This window comes from Diachasmimorpha longicaudata, chromosome 10, assembly GCF_034640455.1.
Source record: "Diachasmimorpha longicaudata isolate KC_UGA_2023 chromosome 10, iyDiaLong2, whole genome shotgun sequence".
NCBI classification, from domain to species: domain Eukaryota; kingdom Metazoa; phylum Arthropoda; class Insecta; order Hymenoptera; family Braconidae; genus Diachasmimorpha; species Diachasmimorpha longicaudata.
In genome coordinates, this window is record NC_087234.1 from 2,329,046 (window position 1) to 2,350,319 (window position 21,274).

The 21,274-nt window shown below is 37.4% G+C and overlaps 1 protein-coding gene across 3 annotated transcripts in view; it reads left to right on the forward strand.

The window, feature by feature from the left end:
- The window catches only part of LOC135167073 (homeobox protein Nkx-2.4-like), a 32,875-nt gene that overhangs the window by 6,942 nt on the left and 4,659 nt on the right, over nt 1-21,274 (forward strand). For 2 of the 3 annotated variants that reach the window (XM_064129926.1, XM_064129927.1), the window contains exons 4-5: nt 2,210-2,511; nt 15,981-16,067. In XM_064129926.1, the coding sequence (XP_063985996.1) occupies nt 2,210-2,511; nt 15,981-16,067 (389 nt within the window). The remainder of the gene's footprint in view (nt 1-2,209; nt 2,512-15,980; nt 16,068-21,274) is intronic. The other variant, XM_064129928.1, reaches the window with a different exon arrangement.

Consider the following 21,274-nt stretch of genomic DNA (forward strand, 5'->3'; position numbering starts at 1 on the left):
AGCCAATGGTTTAAATGACAAAAATACTCTTCAGAGTGCGAAAGTCTTCTTCATTTTGATGTTTGACCTCGAATAATCGTGTGACATCCAGATGTCATCCTGATAGGGACGTACTGTCATTTACTCCCTTCTTTTACATTCAGTAAAATATAATACAGAAATAATAATAATAATAATTCAAAGAGAATTAGAATTCGAGAGAAAAAATATAATTTAAAAACAAATAGGAAATAGGAATTGACCCGAATTTAATTATTATTTTTTAAACTAGTTCAGATAATTGCATAGTTACAACAACATTTCTCTCTTTTCAAAAATTCCCATTGACTTTCTAATATTTTGCTGTTGTCCAGTTAATTTTAGAAATTTTTAAACAATTAATTCCACCTTTGTTTATGTAAAATAATGAACAAAATACCACATCACGTGCGAGATAATAAAAATTGCAAGTTGTCACCTGGTACCGAATTATTCTAACAATCACTTCAATCGTCTGTTAATCCACCAAAAATATAAACATTTTGACATTTTCCTGCGCATTATTTCTTCACGCAAGAGTCCAATAGATCCATTTACCGATACGTGACAAACCAAGTGTCATTGAGACCCTAAAAATTCGGAAAGAGGTGGATCCACATAAGGGACAGTTAAGGTTTCGCTTGGGTGTCCCATTTCACTGTCCACAGACATTCGAAAGAATATCCGTCAGCGCATGCCGTCGGTCTTATGTCAATACTTTCCTGAGCTGCAGCTTCACAACCCCCGGTTGGAAAATCTTCACCGTCTTTCCCTTGGACACGAAATGCACACGTCTTTCACATCCGAATTGGGTATCGATTTGGTGACGCGTGGCGACTGGACAAAATCGGGGATTTCAGTTAAACAAATACAGACAAGAGCCTTCGTTCCATCTCCTATCGAATCGTAAATTTTCGCTGTGAAATTTTGCCGCGAGTGTTAATAAAAAAAAATCTCAGTTTCATTCAATATTTTCAGTTTCATTTACATGAGACATGTCAAAAGGGGATAAACGCTTCCTTTTCAAAAGAAGATGTTGTATCCCATCTCAAGTATTTTTTTTTTCTTCCGCATACTTTTTTAATGCCTGACTCGTGCACTGGTCATTATAATAATTCAGATTCCCGTCGGACCTCCCGTGTGCAGTCATGACACTGCATTTTTTAGGTTCTTAGAACATTGGGTGTTCGAACACACCTCGGAAATCAATTTGACGTTTCTTAGACGATGACGAGGGGTGCCCTTGTCTCAGTAGCTTCAAACTTTGAGGCTCCAGTTACATTTGATTCATCATCATCTTTATTTTGGTTTCAACGCCTGGAGCCGGTTGAAGTGTTGAGAATGTTCCCATGACGGATGAGAACAATGAAGGGAGAATCAAAATCATGAGTCGTTCGTCGAATTTTCATTTTTTCGAAAATACATTGGAGTAACTGTCATCGGCATTTCCGGCGACTAAACGTCCGTAAAATCTGTGAATATGAAATCTGTTTTTGGCGCTCGATTTTCAAATTTTCCAGACAGAAAAGAACTTCATCGAGTGTCAGACCAAGAAATTTCGGATGGTCCCAACATGTGGGAAATTCTTTCGTCTTTTGCAGGTGCATTCGATTGATTATAATCCCAAGTTGATTTCACCATTCATCTGATTAATTAATTATTCAACATTCGTTAACTGTCAACGACCATTTATTAGACCATTTTCACCTGCACCATTCGTTAGTAGTTAAGTATTTTCCTTCGGAATTATTGGATTATGGATAGGAATTGTCTCAATAATATAAAAACGATTTAACTATTAACTTTAATTATTTATTATCGCACGCAGAAGGTATATCTTTGTCGTATGATGTCTCCAGATCACTTGACTCTTACCAAAGATTTCACCCTCTAGACCCATTTGACTAAAAGCCCTTGTTCATCCATTCCTTTCTGGTTCTATTTATTAAAACTATTCTAAACATTTCGGTACTATTTCGAGACAAACTATAAAAACTATAACATATTGAGATGGACTGAAAACAGCTATAAACAAACGATTTTTCTCCACACACTTCAAGCACTCTCAATCCAAATTAAGGAATCCCTCTGTCAGCGTAAAAAAATGCATTTGAATAATGCAAATGAGGTTAATTACTGACATTATCAATACAATAGTAATAATAAATGTATTTTTGTTTCAAAAAAATATGTTACGCAGTATCGAGACTGATGGGTGCTGCTGGGGGTGGTAATATGGCAGCGTGTTCAGTCGGCCAGTCGATGGCCGACGTTGGTAAATCATCGGGTATGGGCGTTGGCGTTGCTGTTGGTGTTGGTGTTGGTATGGGTGTTGGTACTATGCAATTCCCTCTGGCGCAGCGAAGAAAACGACGTGTACTATTCACACAGGCACAGGTTTACGAGCTTGAGAGGCGGTTCAAGCAGCAAAAGTACCTCAGCGCGCCTGAGCGAGAGCATCTTGCCTCACTCATTCATCTGACACCCACCCAGGTAAGACATTACACTGAATTTATTATTATATTTGTCCCTACGTACCCTTTCATCTCATCAAGTATTTCACTTTGACAATTACCTGGGCACAGGGATATTCACAAAGTATCACAGGGACAATGATAATTCAGGTTTAATAGACACCTGTGATGGGACAATCCCAGGTAGGAAATGCCAATGTCCACGAAACGGGCCAGGTCTGGCACGAGACTGGCTTGCCAGATCTGGGCCACCAAGCTTGGCCCGAGGCATGGCCAGACCGGCAAAGAGCATGGCTTGCCAGGCTTGGGTCACTAAGCTTGGCCCGTGGTATGGCCAGACTGGCAAAGAGCACGGTTTGCCGGGCTTGGGCAACCACGCTTGACCCGAGGTATGGCCAGACTGGTAAAGAGCATGGCTTGCCAGGCTTGGGTCACCAAGCTTGCCCCGAGACATGGCCAGGCAGACAAGGGGCATGGTTTGCCAGGCTTGGGTCCCATATGGAACAGCATTCCAAAAATTGAATTCTCATGGGGAATGTTCCTTCACTAAATTTTTCGTCCTTTGATTCTCCTTCTTCCGAAGGTACCATTATTTCTTCTGAACATACTATTTCAGGGGAAAATATGCGTGGATATCACCGTATACCACACATTCTATGACAACAGCCCGTAAGATGGCGTGTTGAGTAGTCTGATTGTGGCAGTAGACATGAGTGTCGTGTGCGGCAATTTATTATTTTAATATTACTCTTTTACTATTGTAATATGTCTCAGAGTTCATATTCACGGGTTAAAAAATACAGACATTTTCATCAACTGAAGAAAAAAGAATCTGTAAACGTAGAAGGCGCTAAAGAAAAAACTCCGGATTACAGTGAACGCAATAATGCCGATGAGGAAGAGGTTAGTTTGCCAACAGCCAATGAAATAACTATCCGTAGTGGATCTATTGTGGATCAAATTAGTGGAGATGTCGATGTTCGACATCTCGATGATAATGCTAGTGCTTGTGGTGATAGTTGGTCGGGTGGTGATGGTGATTGTGGCTCGTATAAGCATCTTAATGATTGCATCAGTGAATCCAATAGCAGCGTTGGAGACAGGGATGAACCAATTCTTGGGGGCTCAGGTTGTGATGGTGATTCAGATGACATTGACAATGATTTCAACAAAGTATTCACTGACAGCATTGGAGACAAGAATACACAAACTCTGGACAAATTGGAACCGCGGGGAATGGAGCAAAAAATTAATCAATGGGCAGTGAAATTCAGAAGAGCTACAACAGCAGAAGCAATCGATGAATTGTTAGCCATTTTAAGAAGTGAAGGTTACACATCAATACCCAAGACTACACGGCAGCTTTTGCAAACTCCCCATTGCAGACACCTAACAACCATGAGAGGAGTTCATGAGATTCCAGGTGAATTCATTTATTTGGGAATCGCCTCGGGACTCAGAAAAATAATTTCAACTCAAATTTATCGAGAAAACGACATTTCTCTTCTGGTTCATATTGACGGTATGCAGGTATACCGGAATGCTAAGAAGGAAATTTGGCCAATTTCAATAAAAATACAATAAATAAAATTAATATATAAATTAATATATATTAATATATGAATATTGTTTAGTATTCGGCTGTCATTGAAGTATTAATTATATTTATTATATTTCTCCTGGCGAGGTCGGAAATCCAGAAGATGGAAATAACAATTGGAAAATGTGATGTATCTTAGCATAATAAAGTATTTTCTATGTCATTTCCTCATAAGTTAGATCACGGGAATAAATATCCGTTGTTGGTTCAGGGATTAAATATTATGTCCAAAAGTTTAAAGGGAAAAATAATAAGTGGATTTTTAATTTTTAAGAAAAATTCTAATGAAAGTAATTTCAGCCATTGAGAGCTGTTTTCAGTATTTGGTGATTCAAGTCAAATAATATTTATAAGGTTGAAGTTTCACAATCGGACTGCGTCCATATTCCCCAAAGATTTCAAATTTAAGGGTTGAAATTAATTAGTTATATGTAATCCTATCCAAGACTTTTTTATATTTCTAAGTTTGTTTGAAAGAGTGAATATAATAAGCAATATTATATAGAACTAGCACACAATCAATGCAACTAAATATCATTCTGTGTTCCGGAGTTGCAGATGGAGAAGACATTATTGTAAAAAAAGGACGTCTTTCCGAGATGAAAAAATAATTCTTATCAGGATAATTCGTATCAGCAATTGTCTATGGATATAAGAATTAATTCTTATCATCCATAGCGGAATAAATTATCCATAATATTGCTATTATAATGACTGTTTTCATGCTTGAATTGAAGCACGATAATTTATCAATTCTAAACTACTAATTTAAAAAATAACATTGGTGCGTTATTTTGTTGGATATTTTGTTAATACAATCTTCGAATTCTGAAGACTGACTGCTAATATTATTAGATTGTAAGAGAGAGTTTATTAAGACTTAATATGGTATGTCGTATTAAATTTCGGATTCAAATGATCTACGTAGATTATTTATTTTAAAAGCGGATGAAAATAATCCACAAAAGATTTTTCTACAATTTATACCTGCAATCATTTTTTTGAGTTTTCATATTCTGTTCGCGGAAAAATCTCATAGTTGTGATTATCTTTCATGAAAATTGGAGATACAAACACTGCATATCTTTAACTGTTCAACCAAAATCGGATGAAAACATGTACTATGTCGATAGGAGGAAAAAAGTTTTTGATTGGCTGAGTTTTTTTGTCAATAGATTTAATAAATTTAAATATAAGTTTTGTCACATAATAAAACTGTTTTCTGTATAATGTTGAAGGTAATAAATACATGTCTGCTTATCAGATATACCGTTCATATATTTATTGGTGATTCTGAACCCAATACAGGCAACGGTTGGAGCCTGGCCACAGCTCTGGTCGTAAATCTGGGCCAATTTCGGGCCGAATGGTCAGCCCAGAATGCGGCCAAAGTTCGGCAATAGGTCTGGGCCAATTTCGGGCCGAATGGTAAGCCCAGAGTGCGGCCAAAGTTCGGCAACAGGCCTGGGCCAATTTCGGGCCGAATGGTAAGCCCAGAGTGCGGCCAAAGTACGGCGACCGAAGTCTGGCCAAAGTTCGGTCCCAGGCCTGGCCCCGTGTTATCATCCCAGGGTCTAGCCAAGTTCGGCGCGAGTTTGGCTGGAGCCCGGGTGCCGAGCTACGGCAGCTCGGCGGCCGTGCTTGTACCAAGGTTGGCCCATTCGTTTTTTCCTACCTGGGATGCGACAGAGATTGTCAGTGTTCAAAGGTTCTTCAACTGTGTGTAGTCAGCGATATTAGGTAATACGATAGGTTTGAGGACTGGCCCCTCTTCGGGCATCGAGGATCAATTACAGACGGTCGGATTAATTGCTGGGGTGGGTGGCTGATGGCATGTGAAGACCAGCAGACGAATGTACAGACAGGTAGCGAACTAATTCGATCGATCTGATCATTGGTACCTGAATCGAGGATGAATTCCGGGAATATTTGGGGGAGGATCGATGGGGGATGGTCTGGGTGGAATTATCGAATCCATTGAAATTTACTGGGATAGTTTTTTATGGGGTGTTTGAAGTGTGGTGAAGGATTAATGCGATCGGGTATTTTTGGTACACGATAAAATGAATGATCGAATGGTGAATGGTTCGATATTTTGATTGTAGCACGTCATTTGGTTTAGTAATGCGGGGTAAATCACTGATGAATTTCGGGGATATTGATTCGAGGATCGAATAGGGGCGGAGTATTTGGAATTATTGAAGATTTTTGCACAATAATTATATTATAAATCGATAAAAAGAATGAGTGAATGGGGGCATTCGATATTTCTATTGTACCGCGGCGTCTGTGTTAGTAATGCGGAAGGTCATTTTACGGACTATTTCGTAAAATGATTTACGGACTATTCCGTAAAATGATTTACGGACTATTCCGTACAATGACCGTCCTTAGGTCATTTTTACGGACTATTTTGTACTTTTTGTCGGAACTTTCGTAGTTTTTATCGCACCTTCGTTTTCACTCGGGAATCACGGAGCTTTCGCGTAACTATTACACGGAGAGATAAATTCTTTGAGAATTACGTACCTGGCCCGTAATCTGCCAGTCAAAACAATATTCTGTAAAAATAACAGAATAGTTACGCACTTTTTCAATGAATTTTCAGAAAAAAGTCCAAAACGTTCCAGAAAAAATGTGGAATGTTCAGTGAATAAATGCATAACTGTTCCATAATTTTTACCGGCAGATTACGGAATCGGTCCGTAATTTGTCAAGAAATTTTCTCCCCGAGTATCCAGTCAAAATTACGAAACAGTTACCCATTTTTTCACTGAACGTTCAATACTTTTTCTTGAACATTTTGCACTTTTCCTGTAAATTCACTGAAAAAGTGCGTAACTGTTCCGTAATTTCTACCGAATATTGTTAAGACACGTAATTTTTCAATAATTTTTCTCTCCCCGTACCATTCGTTAATACTTAAGAAACTTCGGTGGGAATCAATGAATCGTTCTGTCGGTGTAGTTATAGAACAATCGATTGACTCGGTTTGACACTTCTTTCTAAAATAGTTTCGAGAGGGGCGGGATGGGGAGGGGGGAGTGGTCACTCCGATATCCATTGGCTCAATAATTTTGAAATAACACCGATAGAACTGATCAGTTGCCATAAGAGAATGGATTTTGGTTGTTCCTTAGAATTAATTTCATTCCACCAAAGGTTCATTCGATAATAATTAACGAATATTTAATAAATTTAAATTGACTTGACATTCAAGTTCAAGCAAATGTTCGTTATATTTCTCCCCAAAAAATGTGTGAAGTTCGTGCAATAGTTTTCACTGTTGAATCGTTTACCAAAAATCGCAGTTTACTCTCCCCGAAAATGAATTCACATCTTGAAATCTCCAACACGAGAGAGAGAGAGAGAGAGCGAGAGAGAGTAAGAGGTACCAGGGTGAAGTACATTCGAGTGAAGGATAGATACTTCACATTGACTCCTCGATGAGATCCGTTACATCGACACCGCTCATTAATTCAAAGACGATCCTCCAACTGTGCTTGCCTCGAGTTTTCCACTTCTCCCTCCACCCCCTCCACTCAATTTTCCATTCTCATTTCACTTTTCCAACCTTCATCAGTCCAAACAACGTGAAACGATTTGTTTATCTGATAAATTTACGATACAGCGAGATAAATGTGCAGATAAATGCGAGTGACGCTTGTTATGACGTCTGGTTGATGTCGCTCCCCCTTTTTTTTTTGTCAGCTGACATCGAATGCACTTGAGCACTAGTTGTTACTTGGAAGACCCTATTCTGAGTACTTCCATGAAGGATAGTGGCCCATAGAACGGGTATATGTATTATAACACTTCCGAGGGTCTCGTTTCGCGTCTATTTGTCTCCGGAAGTTTGCGACTGACGAAAAGCTCAATCTCACTCCCCATTTCCCGATTTTTTTCTGATCGCTCGTTATCAGGAATTCAGTCCTGATTGCAATCATTTCGGTCTTGTTCGGAGTGGACACCCAGAATGTCGGGCGATACAACGAGTGCGTATGTTTCAGTCTGTGACGAATCAGACGTGACGTGATGCCTCAGACAAGAGACAGACGTGGGGGAGACCCCAGGATGCGAGCAATGAGTGGCTCGGCAATTATTCCGTCGGATTCAGAGTGAAAGCATCAATTACTGAAAAATTGGGTGACATGTTTGTTTGAACGGGTGAGGGAAATTTGCATACTGCTGGCAAATGCCGCGAATTAGCCGATTTTTATCATTTTGATTATCTCACGCGAAGGGAAATAGTTCAATTAAAATGACGCGATGAATGGGAGGGAATTTCTTGAAAAATTACGCGCCTGTTACGTTATTAGTCAGTCAAAATAATATTCGGTCCAGATTAGGGAACAGTTACGCACTTTTTCAGTGAATTTACAGGAAAAAATTCAAAACTTTCTACACTTAGTTGAATATTTAAGAAAAGTTTCGTTTTTTCGGAATTCTGGAGCGAAATACGATTTTCATAAATTTTACGGAATTACCACAGAATTTTTCCTGAAAGTTCAGTAATTTTTAGTTGAATCGACTGTCAAAAATTACGATACTATCACGATAAATTTCCCCCTTGATTACGGAATCGAGGGGGAAATTTATTTATTTAATTTATATCGAATGGTTCAATAATTTTGAAAATAAACTGATAGAACTGATTAGTTGCTACAAGAGAATAGATTTTGGCTCTAAATTAGAATTAACTTGATTCCACCACTAGAATAAATTCCCCCTCGATTCCGTAATCAATTAGCGAACCGCGAATTCCGTAAATTTCACAAAATATTTCTCGCCGTACAGAAAAACCATAGGACACTAAATGAAAAAATGCGTAACCGTTTCGTAATTTTTTCTGAACCCTCTTTTATCTCACAGATTACGAAACAAGCCCACAACATTCAAACAATTTTTCTCTCCCTGATAAAAGTCTGTTAAAAACTACCAAATGTCCCCTAAAACATCCGAAACACCCCCTAAATACAACGCACCCCGTTACCTAATTTTTACCGATCATTCCATATTTTTAACTCAACCCTCACTCATTTTTATCGGACCTTCCTTATCACCCGACAACCGCACTTTCACCCTAATTTTCACTCAATATTTCTCCCCACATCGTGATAATTCAGCCAATTTCGTTAATTTTTACAATATTTCCCCGCAAACAAACTCAACAATAAATTACCTCACACCGATTTACCCCTTTCCTACAGAATTCTTCCCTGAAAAAGTGTTAATTTCATTAATATGAAATAACACGTGCGATCAATCAAAAAGTGACAAATGGCACCAGGACATATAATCCCCTCCCCTCCCTCCCCCCCCCCCCCCCCAACCACCTCACCACAATATCATCCGGAAGGCCCGATATCACGGTACACAGATGCCTCCCTCCATTTTGTCGTCGCATTGTTACATCTAAGTGCAGTATTCCATTGTTACTGGCCAGCCACTCCTCGTATTGTTAACGTAGTTGTTATTATTATCGCTACTGTTGCCCGAAACGACAGAGAGTGGTAACGGCGCGCGCGCATGGAAGAGACAGAGGGTTCGGGTAAAAGCAGAAGAGACAGAATAAAAAGGAGAGAATAAAAAAAAAAAAAAAAAAAAATTTGTGCAGGGTACCGTCGCTCTGTCATTGGCTGAAAAGCCAGCTGCTTTTCGAGTGGGGCATTAGAGGGAAATTATACCGCCAGAGTAATTTTCATCCCTTTCCAATATGTGGATTTTTTTTTGTTTCAATAGAAATTATATCGAGAAAATGAAATAGCGTATGACCTTTGTATATTACCAAAATCGACAGATAGCGAGGGCTTCCGAAGTTTTATAACTATTGTTAGGGATATATGTGTGATTGTGGGGTTGCATAGTGGTGATTAACTATGGTTATTGTGGAGGATGGTGGTGTTGTTGGGGAATGTCGTTGATGTGACTATGAAATGTAGTAAGCATAGTTGTGGATCATAGTGGGCGTTACTGGGGTGTATAGTAAGCATTATTGTGAATTATAGTAGACGTTACTGTGGAGTATAGTAAAGACTACTGTGGAGCATAGTAGATATTACTCTGATATTATAGTATGCACTATTGTGAATAATAGTAAACGTTACTGTGGAGCAGAGTAGACGTTACTATGGATCGTAATAGACTGTGGATCATAGTGGGCATTACTGAGGTATATAGTAAGCATTATTGCAGAGCATAGTAGTCATTACCATGAAACATAGTAAACATCACATATTAAATAAATCACTCTGTGTTACTCTACGCTCCTCACATGTGACCCCAGTAATATTCACTAATTAATTTTCATCGTCTGTTACCGAAGAACCGTCCAACTAACAACAATCACAAAAAATAATCAAGAATACGTGATAGGTATACAGTAAAATCGAAATAATTGAGCTTTTCAAAAATCTTTTATTCCCATCAATTGAGTGAGAATTTTATAGCAAAGCCGATGGAGAATGAGAGACGAGGGTGAGGATAGGCTGTGCACACAAAATTATTTTTCTATAGAGCGAGTGAGAAGGGGAGAGAGACTTTGGGAATAAGAGTACATAGAAAAGGGACTCTATGGAAGTGCAGAAGCTGCGGCTAAAACGGATATGGAATATACTCCTTTTGCGATCGTACACACGAGGATAATAATCATAGTAATGGATTTACGTACCACCCAATTCCCCCTCTCCCCCCTCCCCTCTCCCTTGTATATATACTCCCTTAGCCTTTGCCGTTTCACAAACCCCTGGAGGTAACGACCAATCTTTTCTCCCTTAACCTTCACGTCGATCAAATGTTTAAACTACTATTTGAATATATGTATTTTTCCTTTCGTCCATTTCACTTATTTTGTTCAACTCTTTGTTATTTTACTTCAAGTGAAAGTCAAATTGTTACGTAATTATTGAAGAATAGGGGAGGGGGGGAATGGTCTGGGTGAAGGGAAATTAATGGAAATTTTTTTCTTGAATTTTCATCCCATGGTATTTGTCAAACCGAGTGAAAGAGAAATGAATGAAAACAAAACTATGCAAAAATGCTCATTGACGTTACATATGCAGAAGGGTGCATACATTGCAACCGCAAACAGGAGGAATTTCCCCGAGGGGCTCGTCTTTTGGCGCCTCAGCGGCATTTCTCAGTCAAAGTAAAAGAGAAAAAAAAAAATATCCCCTGAAGAAGCAAAAAGAAAAATCCCTGAAAAAAGCTCAAGTTCAAAGAGTTTTAGTTAACGCTCAGTTGCTCATAGTTACGCTCGATGATATCAAGGCACTAGGCGAGTAAGACGTTGAATGAAAGCATTCTCCTGGATTACATTACGGGGGAATAAAAAAAAAAATCGTGTAACTAATCCGTAAGTCATTCCCGTCCAGTGGAGCGACTCTGAAATAACAAAGAAGTGGATGGGGAGGTGAAAAAACAGTATTGTGTTTGCGAGTTGACTATGCGGAAAAGACTGAGACCACTTTGCTCCGTCAACACGACTCAATTAGTCACGATAATCAAGACACGTCAACCTTATAATATCTTTCGGGTTAAAAAAATGTTGGCATTTGTGATGAATCTAATTAATATTATCGCGAAGTCGTGTATGGAATGTTTGATGTGGGACAAAAGAGAATATTGTAAAATATGACAACGTTTTATTATGACAAAAATAATTTTATTTAATTATTTTGGGCGAAAGGAGGGGGTAATTAATTTATCAAATTATCAGGAATAAAGTGAGGGTGAGAGGGTGAATTTTAACAACTAGTTTTTGCATTTCATCAACTCGGTGGTGAAATAATACAAATAGTCGTCGTGTTTCGACAAGCGATTTTTGCAATAGGTTTATAATTTAAATAATTCGGGTCTGGGTGAATTATTCACGAGAAAATCAGTCAAAATAAATTATGCTGAGATAAATTTAGCTGACATAACTGTTCAACTAATTCAGGAGAAATAAGGTCATGCGACGATATCAGTATTATTGCGGTAAATAATTTAAAACAAAAGTAATGAAATTAGCGCATCGGATATTTTCAAAAAACAATTTGTAAAATAGCGTCATAATTTCAGAAACTACTGAACTGATTGGGATAAAATTTAAGCACAGATTTTCGTCTTAATGACATCAAGATAAAGTAAATATGGAATAAAATTAATTAATGAATTAATTAATTTTTCACGATAAAAATTGAGTGAGATAAAATTATAGAATGAACAAATTAATTTTTTTAACGAACAATTTGATAAAATAAAAATATCATTTCTCTGGAATTAAACGATGGGATAAATTTGTAGAATGAACATTACGAAAAAAAAACATTTGTTTTGAATTGAAGGACAATTGTCTCGGTAGACTAGTCAAGTCACAACAGACATCCCCTTCGTTGTCATTAATGTGTGGCAAGTTGGGTGGTGAAGTTAAATTGCCCGAAGGCAGAATATATTCGAGGGGGAGAAAGAAGGCTAAACCCACCAATGGTAAACCCATTACTAACCCAAAGTGGGAACAAACTTAACGACATTCGAGTTGACTCGATCAAAATCCATCAGTTTGACCGAAAATTTATGGATGTACCCAGATGTCAATTCAATGACAATTTCTCCCCAGTGGAACACACACCCCCACACTTGTCATCTCAAGAGGTGAAACACTAGGTGATAGCGCTGATTAACGAGCAGAATAATTTATCGACAGACCTGTTGTCCTCGTTAGCAATCATGAGGTATTAATTTGACCGACCAGGTGGCAAATTAGGGACTACAAATGCTAGTCAGTCAACCGTGTAATTTTAACGATTCTAATGGGCTATTAGTGCATAGACTATTTTTTTTTTTCATTTTTCTTGGGAACTGATGCGCAGGTAGAATGAATGCTGGTTTCGTTTGCCCATTACCTGTTCCAGGAGTTAATCGAAAGTTAAGTGTATTGTGAGAGGTAGATTGAAGGCGCCTGAATGCTTCCATGAACTTTGTCAATATTTATTTTTGCCGTTTCAAGACATTTGTGGACGACGAGAGAAAATTTCAAGAAGATTTTTCTTAATGGATTAATAATCTCATCATCTCTGTTGTCGAATGTATCACTATGTATTCTTTGTATTATGGTGATCCAGTAAATGATCCGAACATGGCAAACTTAATTCACATACCTCTGGCAAATATTTGTTAAATATTAAAAAAACGTCCAAATCAAATTTTTAAAAGTTAGCCAAAATTCAGAGAAAGGATAGAATCAATTGCAATAAATTCTAACGAGATAAGTGAATAAATAATCAATAAATAATTAATTCTTTTTTTTAGGGAGACAACAATAATAATTCAATAATAATAATTGTTCTTTCTATTTAATTCGAGAATTGGAAAAATTTACAATTTTTAAAAATATAAATTCGGAAATAATTTCAGATTATTTTTCAAATTCAAATGACGATCAATAGGGCAGGATTTGATATCACATGATAAGTGTCCTTCCAATAAAGTAATAAAATTAACTGGATAATCAATCAATCAATCAATCAATTAATCAATTATACAGATGAATGAAAATATTAGAAATAATTTTTCTGTTTATTTATTTCATATTTGATTATCGCCCCGAGGGAGTTTCTTCCTTGAAATTTTAACTTTTATCCCCCACAATTTTTTTTTCAATTTTTTTAACACAATTCTGTTCATGTTTCCCTATTGCCGTCTGGTGATCAAACTGTCCTGTTGGATCTCTCAATATTGAGGTCCGGATCTCCCACCTTATTTCTCATCTGTTATGTTTGCACTTAAGTAAACGAGAGGAAACGTTACAGTTGGTCTTCCCTTGAAAAAACAAAAATTTTATCCCCAGAGAGAAAAGGTCCGAGGGCACTGACCAAATAACGATAATTCCATCAGTTTCTCACCTCCTCGAAAAATAAATTTTGCACTTTTCTTTCTCAGGGATTAAACATATGTCACAATTTCTGGTGAAAAAGCCCTCGATTTTTTCACGTCACAGTTTAAGGTTTTGATTTGTAATCTGGAGCATATGTGACGAGTTTTCGGGAGGGAAAGGATTGCTCATGGAGCGTGGGTGCTCGTGAAATTCAAATGATTAGAGGAGGGCCGTTTAACCAGGCCGGACGTGCCCATACCCTTTAGGTTTTTTTTTTTACTGGGGTAGTGGGGGGTTCTTGAGATCCAGGATTCAGACAATGGAGCGCGGCACAGGGGCAAAAAAAAATGCGAGTTACAGCCACTTCAGAAAACCCGCCAACATATGGAGCCCCTGAGGGGTTACCATTTTTTATTTTATTTTTGGACGGGGGAAAAATGAAAAATAATTTTTTCGTTGGTCTGACGGCGGAGGTGGAATACGTACGTAGAGGGAAAGAAAATTTTAGTAGTTTCAAAAATGCTACTGCAGTCAAAATTGCTGGGGAACATTACGTTACAAGACCATACGCCGTTTATTTGACAATTTCACGTGTGACGTAGGAAAATTTAAAGTACGAGAGGTTAAATTGCATTGAAAAAAATACATTTATCATGCACCGACGGAATAATTGTTTAAAAATTACGTGTTTGTTCCGTAATCTGCCAGTCAAAATAGTGTTCAGTAAAAATTACGGAACAGTAAACACTTTTTCACTGAACGTTCCATAATTTTCGCTAACGTTCTGGACTTTTTCCTGAAAGTTCACTGGAAAAGTGCGTAACTGTTCCGTAATTTTTACCGAACACAGCTTTGTTACGGTAAAAATTACGTGCCACTTCCGTAATCCCCCAGTCAAAAAAATATTCGGTAAAAATTACGAAACAGTCACCCACTTTTTCAGTGAAGATCCAGGAAAAAGTTCAAAATGTACCAGAAAAAGTATGGAACGTTCAGTTAAAAAGTGTGTTACTGTTCCGTAATTTTTACGGAACACTGTGTTGACTGGCAGATTACGGAACAAACACGTAATTTAAAAAAAAAATTTCTCTTCGTGCTCGCACGTAATTTTTCAAGAATTTTTCTCTCCGTGTGCGGAAAAAAATGAAATATCAATGTTCATGGTATTGAACGCCGTATAAGCGCTATTGTTTTTCCCGTCGGCTCCCATGGAGCGCACAAAAGCGGATGCATTTACACCCATTGTACTCTTCCTCACGTAATGTTGGATTATAACACCGCCCTGTCATAAGCAGATGCTGATCCGATTCCCTGTCCACACGCTAGACCTCCCTAATCGCGTTCAATTGCCGTAAAAGCGGTTTTGAGCAATCGACAAGGCTTGATCCATGAGCCCAAAAAATCGGGGAAAAAAATCCTGCACTCAGTGGATTCGAAAAAAAAAAAAATTCAAACTGAACTGGTTGAACTCTCGTCCTTCATTTTTTTTTCACCCCTCATCGGTACTCGGGGAAAGGGAAGAGGTCAAAGTTATTGAAATTTTCATTGAAAAATTTTCGGGATTTAACTGAAAATTATAAAATTCGTGGAATCATTCAACTTTACGTTTTATTTGAGGGGTAAAAATAACATGGAAAAATCCAGACGTTTAGGGATGGATTACGTGGCTTTGGGAGGGCGTTATAAGGACGTTGATGCTTGTCAGAAACGTCAGTCCTACAAAAACAACGCGGCTCTTACCTGGGAACCGAATTTCGGGTTGAAATAGCTGAATGATTTTCGCTGTGGAATTCAAGGCAAAAGTAATTTTTTAAATGTTTTTATTAAATTCGTTGTATTCTAATAGATAACAGAAGTCATCTATCACCTCATTAACACATGACCTACTTTCACATTAATTAGGGTTGGGTAGGTGGGTTAATCAGGGTAGGGTAATTTTCATCGAGAATTTCTCTCCATCTGATCCCCCAAAATAATTGTATCTGATTTTGCAGCTCTACGACAGTCGATAATTGTTTTAAATTTATTGCAGGTCAAAATTTGGTTTCAAAATCACCGGTACAAGTGCAAAAGACAAGCGAAGGAGAAGGCGATGGCCGAGCAGAACGCCCAGAACCAGGTAAAACATACATTTCCTCCATTTATTTCTCCTTCAAAGAACTTCCGACGCCAGAAATGTCTGAACGAAATAAAAATTTGACTGACGTTCGGACGAGCAGGTGCCTAAACAACTCAATATATTCAAAATTCAGGCAAATTTTCATTTTATGCAGACGGTTTTATCACACGAAGAGAAAAGTCTGTGCAATCGCATGTCTTCTACTCACACATAACAATTTCTATAAATACCGCAAATTTCATAATTAATTATATGTGGCTCCATACAATTGACTAAACAGCATTAGAAAATTTGAAGCCCAATTTTTTTTATCTGAGGTTAACTGACAAATCGATAGAGATATTTTACAAATTCCTATCTAGATCAGTTTATTTTATTGGCCTTTGATATTTACCTTTCTATTGTTCTGTTTTTTTTACACCGACACTTTCCTATTTGATTCTTTGGTGCTCTAGACCGCGACAAAGCATCGCCGACAGTCGGCCGACGATCGCCCAACATTACCTCCCAATGTCGGCCGAGTGTCGGCCCACTGTTGGCCATTCACCATCTTCTACCAGCGTGTCAACCAAACTAGTTTTGTTTTTTTTCAATTGGACCTTTTAGTATTGTTTTTTTTTTTTGTGAGTTTTTCACCTCTTCGTTTATATGCCATTTCGCGAATATTCTTTTATCTTTATTTTTATTTATTCCGCAATACAATTATTCTCAGCACGAAAATCGAGTATTGAAGCACATTATCCTGCCTTAAATTATATCTCCAATACATTTCCCGCTGTTCGTGAGAATAAAAATTCCCAAGTGCCATATGCATCAGCACGTCTCCAGTAGATCCCGCATAACCATGCGCTTTCCACCCTGAAAAGGAAAAAAAAAACTGTCATCGAGAATTCGTCAATAAAAGCCCTGTCTGAAAATCCCAACACAAAACAGTCGTGAAACATTAATGCGCCATTAAAATGATGCACCAAATGATGGATAAAAATCAGATAATGATCAGGAACTTTTGAATGCGTGTTATTTGTATCGAAAAAGTGTCGCGTTTTGATCGTTTAGGGTATTAAGGAGAGGGAGAGAAAAAAAAAATCACTGCGACCTATTGAAATGGCAGGAAAAAGGTATCTTGAGACCGATCGTAACGCTCGGGCCCCCATAATTTACTTGTTAGCCCTCTAAACACTATTTTGCCTCGGGGTAAAAAAGAGAAAATAGCCGGCCCTTTCTAATAGAACGAATAATACAACCTCGATTACAATTCGTCTACCGGACGCCTTTGTTTACGCCGCACGGCACGTTTTATCTTGATCGTGACCAACGATACGTGCAATTGCCGATCTCCGCCTCTGTCGGAGTGGGCGGTTCGTTTTGGGGGGGGGGGGGACAATTGTAAACATTTACACCCTTGTTATTGTAGCGCAACTTCAGGTAATTGAGTTTAACAAATCGAAGGAGAGAGGACAATGTTTTTCGGAGTGTTGAGGAATTTTTTTTTTTTTGCTTTTTAATTGGCTGAAGTGGTGGGGCCCAGTTGTATTGCATATGGAGAGTAAAATTCTTTAAAAATTACGCGCCTGTTCCGTAATTTTTACTGAATATTTTTTTGATTGGCAGATTACGGAACCAGCACGTAATTTGTTAAGGATTTTATTCTCCGTCTACTGCATTTTTTTTATCAGTGTAATCAATAGTGCAAAATTGCTGACAGGCTGATTACACTTCTGGACTAATCAGGACCGTCTAACGTTAATGAAAGTCAGTGTAATCAATGTAATTGGCATTAAAATGTAGCGTCGATTTAGGGTAACATTTACCGACGCACACGGACAGAAAAATTCTTGAAAAATTACGTTCGTTTCGTAATCTGCAAGTTAAAATAATATGTGGTAAAAATTAGGGAAGAGTTACGCAGTTTTAATAATTTGTAACTGTTCCGTAATGTTTACTGAATTTTGTTTCGACTGGCAGATGACCGAACCGACACGTAATTTTCATAAACAGTTTCAGATTGATTTGAACTCTTTCAATTCTGTGAAATCCCCGAATTTTAAATAGCCGAAGACGAAAATTGCACCCACAGGGAGAAATGTATTCAATGAAAGTTCGTATTTTATTTCATCAGAATTTCTTTTCTCCCGACAGTTGCGTAATTTTTATCCGCAGGGAGAGAACTATTCACTTAAAATTCCGCATGGTTTCATAAATTTTAGAGTCACGTGCAGTTGTAGGAAATTTGACGGAATTGTCACGGAATTTTTCCTGAAAGTTTTCTCATTTTTATCTGAATTCCAAAACTTTCCCAGTCAATTCCGTAATCGGTGAGCGAAACGTGCGGCATTTTCACCGAATATTCCTCTCTGAGCTCGTAAAATTTACCAATCGACTCCGTAATCGCTAAACGCTATCACTAATACTCCCAGACATTTCAAAATTTCCAACAAATAATGGTGAACTTTCAATGGAAATTAAATGGGTTGAAAAATGTCCGGGAAGTGTATCGGAAAATTCCGGCGAAAATTTCCGCGTTCCACTCTACCTTACACATTTTTCACTCAATTTTTTTCCCCTCACTTGTACCTCTCGCTTTTACTCCCGACTTTTTCCCGCTCTCTTCGTGCGCAGCAGTGGAAGGTTAAAAAAAAAGTTGAAAAAAAAAAAATCTCAAGCGCTGTGCGAGGCAAGCGAGCACGAACGAACGGTAACTTGACGTTGGTATCCAGCAGAGGAAGAGAGAAGGATCCGGAGGAGTTTTGTCGCGAGAGGGTGGGCGATGTGGGGGGTGAGGAAACTGCCTCTCGAGAGAGAGTCTACGCCATCTTGCTGTGGGTACAGTCACGCTCAACAACTCACAATAATTTCAGGTTTAATTATTTTTTATTTCGAAGTTATTTCAGTCAATTGCTGAAATTTCTCGGTTATTTTCCGATCGAGATAGTTTCCGGAGGTTCTAATTAGGTTTTAATTAATAAAGATTGACTGGTAATCACTCAACGGGATAAATTTGCTATAGGATTAAACAACAAATCTCTGAAGTAAATCCATATGTCCAAAAAAATCCAAAAAAATTAAAAAAAAAATTTCTCGCCGAATCGAAGTGCAAAATACTAGAATATGGGAATATCTTTTACTCACACATACAAATTTCTATCACTACGGTAAATTTTGTAATTAATAATATGTGGTACCGTAAAATTAACTAAACAGCACAATAAAATTGCAAGGTCTATGATTTTTTATTTGAAGTTAAATGAAAAATCGATTGAAATCTTTGAAAACTCCCATCTCGGTGAGTTTATTTTATTGGGCCTTTATTTATTTTTTACTGTACCACACAGTAATTTTTCGGTAATTCATTGTGATTGGTTAACGATGAGCCGAATAGAGTCGACTCCTGCCGACGTTGGACTTCGTCCTGGAAAATGTTGCATCAGACTCTGAATTTTTACGAAACCGATATAGAATTTTTCTTAAGTCGATAAAGACATTTTCCTAGACGGCATAAAAAAACATCATTGATTATTTAAATTCAGTAAGTTTTTTCAATTGGATCTTCGGGAAATTAGACAAATTTACTTCTAGTAATTTTTCTCAGGGCGGCAATTTTTTCCAACATTGTAAGACAACACCGTAACTTCTATCTAAATCACTCTAAAAATTCTCAGATTTTTCTTTTCGTGATGTTATGCTACGAGAATTGCACTCAAAAAATTGCATATAATATAATATATATGTATATGTATATTCATTCTATAGGCATAAATAGTCTACATAGCTATATATGATACTAAGAATGAAAATGATTAATTAATTAATCACGTGCATGTGCAATGAAATAAAATAAAAATAAGTTCATACATTTTCTAAAATGTGATGGGGCAAAAACTTGATATGATTTTTTTAAAGGTGAAAAAACCGATTATTCAATTTTTATATGGAATATGATGATTGCAATTTGTTATCACACGATTCCGGCGGATATGAAGACCGCGGCCACCCGTTTGAAGTGACTAAAGTGGTTGTGACGCGTGTGGTTTGACGCGTGACCCGCGCGCCCTGAACGAAAACTACAGCCGTCACATATAACGTTTAACGTAATCATCATCATCACTTTGTCAGGAGGCGTCAAGTGCATTTACAGATTCATACACTTACGTGACCGATCTCGTGCTGGTGCTCATTAACTCGTCAATATATTGTTCCCCTGTCTAATCGTTTCTACGATAATGATAATGATAATAATGAGTCGATGAAAAATTCAGTATTTGTTTCTGCACGAGAGAATATATTATTCAAATTATATTCGGGGAGGAGAGAAAAATTGAAATATTTACTTTGGAATAAATCAACATGAGGAAGTGCAGAGGATCAGGTTGAGAGGAATTTGAAAAAAAATTGTTGATAATTTTTACGGTTTTTTTGAGCTAACGAATGAGGAAAGTGATCGACACTTAATGAATAACGATAATAATATTATTTATTCTATTTTATGAGAACATTATTAATTTTATTTAATGGTGAGAGTAATGATAATCATGTCAAATAGTGTTACACAGATTATGGAAGTAACAGAGAAAATTTTCCTGGAGATATGGTAATTTTTCAGAAAAAATTCAATTGAAATCAGGAAATGCTCCGAAAAAATTTCGTAACGGTTCCGTAATTGACTAGTTCTGTCCGCGTAAATTGTCCATAAATTTTCGAATTTTCCATGCCGATATGGAGAGAAATATTCAATAAAAATTACGTAGAAGTTCGCGAATTCATGAGCGAGAACGAAGATCCGATGAAAATTCCTCTACTCTTTAATTAATTTTCGGATCTCTGTTCTCATTAAGGAATTACCCTAACAAAGAGAAAAATTCTTGAAAAATCACGTGCCTGTTCCGTAATCTGCCAGTCAAAACATTATCCATTAAAAATTACGAAATAGTTTCACATATTTTCCCTGACCGTTCCATAATTTTGGAACGTTTTGAATTTTTTTCCTGACGGTTCCCTAAAAAACTGCGTAACTGTCCAGTAATTTTTACCAAATACGATTTTCTCTTCGTGCTGAAGAGATTGCAAAAGGTCAATGCAATTGCGTCACGTTAAAAACTCCAGAATTTCAAAAAATTGAGACCAAAATTTCTCACAATTTTCATTAATTTTGACTGAAACCGATCTACGCATTTGTTACCGAAAAAAAATGAATTTTTTCCAAAAAATTC